General features: G+C 48.8%; 1 protein-coding gene across 1 annotated transcript; it reads right to left on the bottom strand.

Moving 5' to 3' along the window:
• Positions 1-4,174: 4,174 nt before the first annotated feature.
• LOC144108194 (endothelin-converting enzyme 1-like) lies at positions 4,175-8,422 on the bottom strand. The gene is made up of 2 exons (XM_077641472.1): positions 8,219-8,422; positions 4,175-6,106 (listed from the first exon to the last, which is right to left on the bottom strand). The coding sequence occupies exons 1-2, from the start codon at positions 8,420-8,422 to the stop codon at positions 4,175-4,177; spliced, it is 2,136 nt and encodes a 711-aa protein (XP_077497598.1).
• Positions 8,423-9,364: the final 942 nt, after the last annotated feature.

Genomic DNA, 9,364 nt, shown 5'->3' with positions numbered 1-9,364 from the left:
AGCGAACGTACAATGGGTTGCGATGGCCTGTTTTCTTTAATTCAACAGCGCAGTGTCCTGTGAATTTACTACTGTACGAGGAAAATTTAGTAACTTATTGCAGACATCCAAAGCGGCATTCAACCGTACATTGTTGCCCGCCACGGTGGCTGAGTGGTTAGGGCGCTCGACTACTGATCCGGAGTTCCCGTGTTCGACCCCGACCGCGGCGGCTGCGTTATTATGGAGGAAAAACGTTAAGGCGCACGTGTGCTGTGCGATGTCAGCGCACATTAAAGATCCCCAGGTGGTCGAAATTATCCCGGAGCCCTTCACTACGGCACGTCTTTCTTCCTTTCTTCTTTCACTCCCTCCTTTATCCCTTCCCTTAAGGCGCGGTTCAGGTGTCCAACAATATATGAGACAAATACTGCGCCATTTCATTTCCCCTAAAACCAAATAATAATAACCGTACATTGTTTGCGCTGCCACTGACTCAAAATGGGCGCCAGAAATTTTGCCGTTCTTTGATGAAAGGTAGCCCCATGGACCATTGAACAGCCGCTTTGCTGATGTAGATGAGGTCAACTTAATCACAAAACATGTATAATTGCTGGCATCACTCTCCGATCAGAAGTTCATCGTTCAATGGTCCCACCCTCTTGATTTCAAAGAATATGTGGTCCTCGTAAACAGCGTGACTGCATCCGCTGCTTGTATTCACGCTCATCGTCACGGAAATGCATCGGGGCGCCGATAAGCTGCCAATTCCGCTGTTCAATTGATTCGTTTTGGAGACATGTTGGCGGATATCGATTGCATATGGCGGTGACGCTGTCGGCTATATTGCCCTTGAGTTAAGAATAGTGCCTGAAATACGACAACAAAAGGCCGTCTCCCGAAAACCCAAAGCCAGGTTTGTTAGCTGTCAGTTCAGGCTTGATGTAAATGTGGCAACATGACAATTATATTTGAAACAGTCTAGAAGGAAGTGGGAAGTACTCGTTCGAGCAGTCGCAATGTTTCTGTGGGAAGGTCCAATGCACCATGCATACCATGCTCATGGAACTGTCCTGGCGGCCACGTGGCGCATCTGTGAGCATGGCACACAGATGCATAGCACTCCTATAGACTATTCACCAATGGGGTGGTGATGCCCATCACCTTTGGTCTGCCTTCGCTGGAGACGAGTGCTGGGGTTCGGAGGCTGCGCGTTTTTCTTGCTTTCGAGGCCAAAGCATGCCCGATACAAGGAGCCGCACGGACTCCTTACGAAGCAAAATTAATTTCACTAGTAATTATATACTTTTACCTGAAATTACAGTTCCAAAGTAATTCGTTACATTACAAAATTATTAAACCGATAAAAGTAATGAATTATATTAAAAATTACCGAGAGAAGTAATTTAATTACTGTAATCTTGTGGAGAGTAAGCAGCAAGCATCGGAGTGGAGAAGTAGACATCTGGGTGTAGATTCGATTGAACTAGGAAGAAAATATCGAAAGTCCCCCACGAAGAACACCTCAAGACGAAAGGAAAGAGAAACACGACCATAATGAAGCATAGAGCACTATGCAGACACAACAGATGTGAAGCAGTGTAGAGGGAAGTGGAAAGTACTCGTTCAAGCAATCGCAGTGCGTCTGTAGGAAGGCGCAATAGACTGGGAAATGATGAGGACTGGTGGTAGTGGTGGTGTGTTTGAGGACCGTGAAATGGTGTAATAGTTTCGGGTCTGACTCTGTACAGAGGGTGTACAGAGAAGCTGTACAGCCGCTTTGTACAGAGATATTGGTGTTTTAAGGCACGGAAAACACCCAGCAAAATATTTCCTTCCTTTTCAGCGCCATTTCCTTTCGTAAAAAAAAAAATAAAAAGTGGCTGTGGTTCAATCCAGCTGAGCCAAGCTCTGTTAAGCATGGTTTGTGGTTAGACACGGTTTAGCTTTGGTTCACCTCTATTGTATGAAGACTTCAACGAGAGCGAACTGTTTCAGCGAGAGCAAATCGCGTGGTGCACCACGTTCCACAAGTGCAAGAGCGAATCACGTGACACATCACATGCCACAACTGGCGAAGAGGAGCGGCCGAGCAGCAGCCAGCGCAGCTGCGGACGTGTCTGCCAAGCGCACAGCTGCGGCGATGAAGGTAAACATGAAGGTCGTAGCACAGCAAAAAAGCGGACACGTCACTATGGAGGAAAGCTCAAACGATAGCTGCCCGTGAGGACGCTATGATGGGGAGGGAGGGCCACCCTGCGGCGGCATCCTACGCATCTTAAAGCATCGAGGACTACATGCAAGACCACACGAGCATGCGCACGATCTCGATTTGTTAACGGCTTTGGCAAGGAACGGCCGCTCAAAGGCGAAGTCCGGTCGGCTTTTTTTTCTTGTTTTACAGAGGGAGTTGTCAATTTCCTGTTTCCCGTTTATTTCGAGGTCGTTGGCGTTGTAACACCTGAGGTCATGACAAAGCGCCTCGATTTATTACTGGTCAAATTATTGTGACTTCACGCATGGCGTCATTAAAATACGCCACGCTAATTGTCCAGAATGCCAATAACTGATTGGTCAAAACAAAATACCGACATTCGTGACGTCACGTGTTTCGCTGCTGCACATCTCTCGCTCCGTGCCCTGAGTGACAGAGCGCCACGCATACCCCAGCTAACCCCCCCCCCCCCCCCCCCCACCGAACGCACCTCCTCCACACCTTCATTAGTAATGCAAAAGGCACCCGTTTCCAAAGTTCTGCCGGATTCATACAAATGAACATAAATCTGCCGCACGATGTCTGCCACTCGTCAGTATCAATCTGTCTTTACCCAGGATGCCAATTGTTTTTAAAGCAGAAAACTCTACTGCTCCCATGCTGAACCTGGAGGTCATCTGGCATGTGCAAAATCCCGCGTGGCAGCTGCTTTGAGCTTCATCTTCATTCCCTCCTCTTCACAGAGCGTGAGTAATTGCGCTGAAAAAAAGCCGTCAAAATTGCCTGTTGTCCTTTAGTGTCTTGATTCCCAAAAACGCGGCAAAAAGGCGATGCATCTTTGTTAACAATGTATACTTGTATAGATTGCAGTAATGCAACATGCGAAACCAATGAAACGCTCTTTCCAGGTTCCCTGCTGCCTGGCCGCGATTGTCTGTAGCCGGGCTGCTAAAACTTAGGAGTTTCATCAGTTCTCAGAAGTGTCTACAAATGCAAAAGAAGAAGTCAGTACGTTTAGATCGTAGAAAGCAATAAAAACTGCAGCTAACATCGCGGAAACAAGCCCGCGTGCACAAACAGTGAGGCCGGGGAAACTTTCCTGGGTTTAGATTGTAAATGGCGCGTTCAACTTCGTTTCCGGAAATTCCGGAAACCTCGCTTCCGCAAAGACATAACACCCGCTAAAGGTGTCCAACTTCATATCCCGAAACGCCACCATCGCCTGATAGTGCTCAAGAAAAGAATTTGTCATTTATATGTGTCACGAGGTTACCGTTCCGCGAGATCTTTCGAGACCGAGGACCCGTTTTGTGCGAATCTCCCCGGCGAAGAAAATTTCGGCACTGGAAAGGACAAGAGCTCGCTTTTGTCGGTTCTTTCAGCATTTTTTTTTCTAGCGTCATCTTAGTAGCACGGAAGAGTGCAGTTTTAATGTTGAGTTATTCAACTCTGCTTCGTTCCGCAACGACGAATGTCATTAGCTCTTTCAATTGCATTCTTGTTGCACTGCTGATTCTGCCGATAGGCTCCTGCTCTGTTTCCTTAAGCTCTTTCATAGCTCCTACAATTCCCCCACAAAACGATATTTCGGAATCAGATTCAGCGACAAGTACGCACAAGTCGAGCGCGACTGGCTCATAAACCGCCATACACTTTATTCGCTGGCGGAAAAAGCGGAACACAACACCCGACAAAATTTCTATTTTTAGATCCTCGCAAGGTCAAAATGGCATTTAAAGGCTATCGGGACAAACTAACACACATTAGTGCTCTTACTCAAAATTTTATACCAGTGCGCGCAAGCTAATGGCTCCAGACGTATACGCGAAGACGACGACACCTTCTACGATCGAGATTTCTATAGTTCTATAAAAACAGGCTCAGTGAAGGGCATTTATAGCCACATCATCAATGAACAAAACGTGGTAATGGAGAAGTCACGCGCACACAAACAGAAAACTCGAATCACGAACACAAATCTCAAAACAGTCTGCACTGCTTAGAAGGATTCATCGGGTCACCGCGAGTGCAGTTAAAAGCCTTGGCAAACTGTGGCATGTGCTGCAGCGCGGGAGTGCAGATCGACTCGTGGTTTGTATTTTCAGAGCCGCCATAGCAATTGACGTAACACAGCGCGATGAAAAACAGCTGCAGTCCGCTGTACTTCTCCAAACCGAATAGGCTGCTGCTGTCCAAAGCTCTCTCTTGGGCATTGTAGGCATCCACAAGAGCGCCATAGCCAATTACTTCTTTGGCGTAATACCCTAGTTCACCGGCGCTGCCGGACGTGCCTGCTTTCAAGCAGTCCATCAGGGGCTCAACAAACGAAGCATTGGTTGCGTAGTACGCGGAAAGGAACAAGGTCGCCAGTGATAAGGCGACCTCAGCTCCTAAGCCGCCGTAGTTTAAAGACGAAGGGAGCTGCGGATCAAATAGAGGGAAGGATAGAGCGTAAGGCATCAGCTCGAAGTCTCGCTTGTCGTAGGACACGATGGACACTTCCAAATCTTGCATAAGATCTAACATATGTCCGAATTCTGCATCCTTTCTGACGTGCACCGACTGTTGCCAGTTCCGCACGAAAGAATTATTCAAGTCAGGCACATGGTCTGCAGCCAGGATTTCTTCTCCGGTGTGCTCGATGTTACGGAAGACGATTTCCGAAGAGCTCCAGTTGCTGACCACGTTGATGCATTCGTCAAAGTACGTCCAGTTGGAAAGACGCCGGAAAAAAGCGGTTCGCACGGACTGAGCCACACTTTTTGCGAGATTAAGTGCTTCGCTTTGAAGGGCTTCAGCATAGTATTTGTCGAACAGCGTGTGCCCGGAGATTAACATTGCTCTCGTGACGCAGAAAATCCTGTAATGGGCCTGCGTCGTTTGGTAGTCACGGTTGTAATAGTTGAAAATTAAGTCTTTATTCGCGAAAAGGGCCGCCAATTGAACAGTGCACCAAGAGATCAATGTATGGAATGAGTCCGTGCCGTACCGCCACCAGAGATACAACACTCGCTCTAGATAACGGGGCGATGTGGTCGTCAGCGTGAGACTACTGTTCATCCTGATGTCAAGTTTTAAAAGCGTCGCTGTCCAGTTAACTTCCGTGATTCCAAGCTGAGTCAAGTTTAGAAGAACGTCAGCGTTATACTCGTCAGCTGCTTCGTAACGAGCATTAGAGAGGTAGCTCAGGGCTGTTTCGACCGACGCGTCTATCTCCTGGAACGTCACCATATCCTCGCCTTCGGGGTGAAAGCGTTCCTTCAGGAACTCAAAGTACGCCTCATCCGTGCCGGTCGCGAAGTCCCTATACCTCTTGACCACGAAGTAAAGGAACTTGCCAGAAATTAGGTTGATCCCGCTGCCATCGGGCGCGAGGTCGAAATCAAGGAGCACGTCCCAGCCCAGCTTCAAAGAGCTGCAGAGGAGCGTGTACAGAACGTCTGCGCCCTTGGAAGGCTTCGGCCACACGATGCCTGCCTCAACCAGCGCGTTCTTGACGGCTGGCAGCTCGTCTCTCTCCCCTTCGAGCACATCGACGCAGCTCCTGTACATGATGGCGGCCCGCTGCTCCATGTCTTGCCCCGATGCAGGCACGTCTGCACTCTTCAGCGACGCGGTCACCTTGTCCAACAGAGAAATGAACTGGTCGTTCCAAACGGTATGTCGGTTCTTCTGGCGCCAGCCGTCGCAGACGAAGTGCGTGAAGCTCTGGCACGGGTCCACCGATTCGTTGATGGAGGCGAGAAGTCTGGTCGAGTAGGCGAGGCAGGCATGCGTCTTGCAGGTGTTCCCCCAGTGCGCTGGGGAGCGCCATACAAGTGAGGCGATCGCCAAGGCCACAAGCGTCACCAATACAGTGACTCCAAGCACGGCCAGAGTAAGCCCGAGCCGCGATTTCAGCTTCTGGGGGTCCTGGAAAGTAACATTATTGCCGTAAGAAAAACGATGTGCACAATCAGTTGGTCTTACCTACGATCTCTATAAACCCCCAAAATAACCGCTTTTCTAGTGATGAATCATCGATACTGACAAAGTGTGCACTTTTGGGGTGTCTTTGTGCGCAAGGCCAGGCGCCTTCTTTCCCACAGCTCCTATCATACCCGCTGCTGTACGACTACAAAAATACAAAATCTCGGCTGCTGACCCGAAAGACGCGGGTTCGATCTCGGCCGCGGCGGATGAATTTCAATGGAGGCGAATTTCGATGGCGAAATTCTGGAGGCCCGTGTACTGTGCGATTTCAGTGCGCGTTAAAGAACCCCAGGTGGTGGAAATTTCCGGATCCTGCCCCTACGACGTCCCTCAAGCCTGAGTCGCTTTGGGAAGTTAAACGCCACAAACGACAAAAATACAAAATACTTTTATTTCAACATTAGGTAATGTTAGGAGGTGCGCCCAAAAATCCTTAGATTGGCTTGACAAAGCAGCGCACCTTCTTCCTACAGGAAACAGCGGCAACAACAGAGTACATATGACAACAAAAAAAGTGATCAAGCTTACTTATACAAATCTGAGCCAAGAATTTGCTTTGAAGAACATAATCAGGAGCATTGAAATGACAAGAATAATTCACAATACAACACTACATAAACATACCTTTTCATAGCAGAAACATACAACAGATCTAAGGAGGTACTCAACAAATCAAGTCCGATGCCAGGTTTTAAGATAGACAGCAAACCTTTATCAAGAAAATGGAGAGGATTCGCTGTAGGAATTAAGAAGGTTAGGGATTTGAAAGCGAAACATTTGACGACCGTAATTGGTCCTTCACAAATCCGCTGTAGCCTAACACTCCGAGATGAAGAGACCTACAAACTGTATTAACTGTGTGCCGAATGAATCGTTTTCTATGCGTATACTAGAGATATCGCGACTAGGACATTACTTCACCTCTTGCAGTGTTCGTACACGCTGCTTTTAAGAACACGTCATAGAACCTAAATGAGTGACGTTATTTAGAGTTTCTTTCTTCGCACGACACGCATCGAACCACTGCCGAATCAAAATTATAATAACTGTCTAATCACTAGACGGAAAATCCTGTCGGAACAAAAGCGAATTGCTTTTTCGGCGCACAGATTTCAGGTAACATGTGAATTGCGTGCCACGGCGGATTTGCAAGCACCAAAGAAACCACGCGAAAGAAACAACAAAGGCACTTTTTTATAATCAGGAATAAATTTTGACAGTTAGCCGGGAACCTCGTTATCGTGACTGGATGATGATACATAAGCCTTCTATGTTGCCTGCAGTTTGAGGCTCTTCGTGAGCTTGGCTACGACGACTTTTACCTTCGCATTCTTGTTGATTCTGAAGAAATCCTGGATGCGTTACTTTTTTCCTCATGTTGGCCTCATTAATAGAGCATGTGCTTTTTTCTCGCCCAGTGCCAAGCTGGGTCTAAACCAATCATAATCTTGTAGCGTGTGCTAGGATATCAAAAAGGACGGCCCATGCCTAAAAAAGCTCATTAAACAGATGTGTTTCTATTTGCCACAGCACTGTGTCACCATCAGGGCCTGATCACTGCTCGCAAAGGATTTTCTAAATAAAAACACTCTTTGCTGATACAGCAGCATCCTGTCCATTCGGCTGATGGCAGTTACTTTTTGGTGTTACTATACATTGACTAATTCCGAGCTCACAAAATCAGCAGAGCTAAATGAGACAAAGCCACTCGAAAGGAACATCACAAGTCCATAAGTCATGACACAGACATGCGCTGAAAGCAGTAATGAACCGCGCTCTTTTTACCATTTTGTAAGCCTACCTATATTACTCGTTGATTTCTTTTAGCCCATGCTGTTCTGATCTGCAAATAATGAGTCAACTACTTGCTCAAGAGCCAATACATGCGGCCTTAAGAACACTCTACAGTGCTAGTTCCCCCTCTCAGGATGCGTGACTTCGTTCCTTCAACGTCATCGACCTATACGCGTAAGCTTTCTTCTGAGCATGCAGTCAAAAACTGCAACTTTTCTGTTACGCTAGGCGCGTGTGCCAGGTTCCAATGGCGCGTACCGGAGGCGATTTCGTCCTATCTTCGCCAGGGGGCGGATTGCCGCGGAAGCCGGGCTCCTGCACGAAGGGCGGCTGTTCGACATTCCCCGGGCTGCTGGACAGCGGCGAATCAATGCTGAGCGCTCCCGAGTAAACACCGTCGGACACGGACGATGCTGGCGATGACAGGCAGGAGCCGACGGCAGCAGTGTCAGCGGAGGTCATCCCGTTCACACCATGGCCACGTCCCACCGGCAACGCCGCAGCTGAGGGACTGGCTGGACCGACACTCTCTGGACAGGTACCTCCAGCAGGGTCCGCCTTGCCAGATGGTCGGAGGCGGTGGCCTTTGGCACCTGCCGATGAGAGCACGACACGGCGGTTGTGGAGGTCTGGTTATAAGGGGTGGGGCGGCGGGGGTTGTCAAGCCCAAAGGTTCTACTGCATGCTTGGCCATGACACATCAACATCTCTAAGGTATGTCCTTTAAAAAAGGCACAACCACATCCACATGTGGCTAAAAGCTCAGTAAAGTAGGTACTTTGAGAAATTCAGGACGCGAATCACAGCGAGAATAAAAGATGAAAAAAACTAGTCTCTAGGGAGCAATAGGAACCCAACTGGCAGCTGCAGCATCACATAAACATAAGTGCTAGTCTTGTAGTGACTAAACTCCCTACTCCTCTCCCAGAGGCCTGCGTGCCGTGCCGGAGAGGGTAGGTAGGGGTCCGGTTCAAACATTAAAATTTATTCTGAATCTCAATCTGAAGCAGAACGAAAATGGCACCGAATGGAGTCATCTGACAGCTGGAATGGCCTACCGTGCATACGTCTTTGATGGAATGCTAGTTGTATGCGCCTGGGTGCACTGTCGCTGCCCGCAGGGCTCCGCGAGGGGCTTCCAGGTATGTCCGACAAACGGGTGCCGCCTTGGTCTCGACCGCCGGGACCGCGTCTTTGGCGGCGGCGCTCTGCTGAGGAGGATCCAGGCCTCCGAGCTTCATCGCGACTTCCCGGCTTGTCAGGCGGCATTCCAGCTCACTGACTGATTGCTACGGCGTTTTCGAAGAAGGGCAACGCGGCGGAACGGCTACCGAGAGGCATTCAGTCTTCTTCTCGTCTCGTGCCCGGCGCGCACAGCGACCATGCTCGCCGGTCAGACAATGG

This window comes from Amblyomma americanum, chromosome 10 (genome assembly GCF_052857255.1).
Source record: "Amblyomma americanum isolate KBUSLIRL-KWMA chromosome 10, ASM5285725v1, whole genome shotgun sequence".
Lineage (NCBI taxonomy): Eukaryota > Metazoa > Arthropoda > Arachnida > Ixodida > Ixodidae > Amblyomma > Amblyomma americanum.
The sequence above is the reverse complement of the archived record's forward strand: the minus strand, read 5'-3'. Positions and strand labels throughout refer to the sequence as shown.

Bases quoted from the DNA above. Each gene is read 5' to 3' on its own strand.
- LOC144108194 (XM_077641472.1), bottom strand. From the start codon at position 8,422: ATGACCTCCGCTGACACTGCTGCCGTCGGCTCCTGCCTGTCATCGCCA. The intron at 6,107-8,218 runs GTACGCGCCATT...GTTACTTTCCAG, and splicing joins ATAGGACGAAATCGCCTCCG to GACCCCCAGAAGCTGAAATC.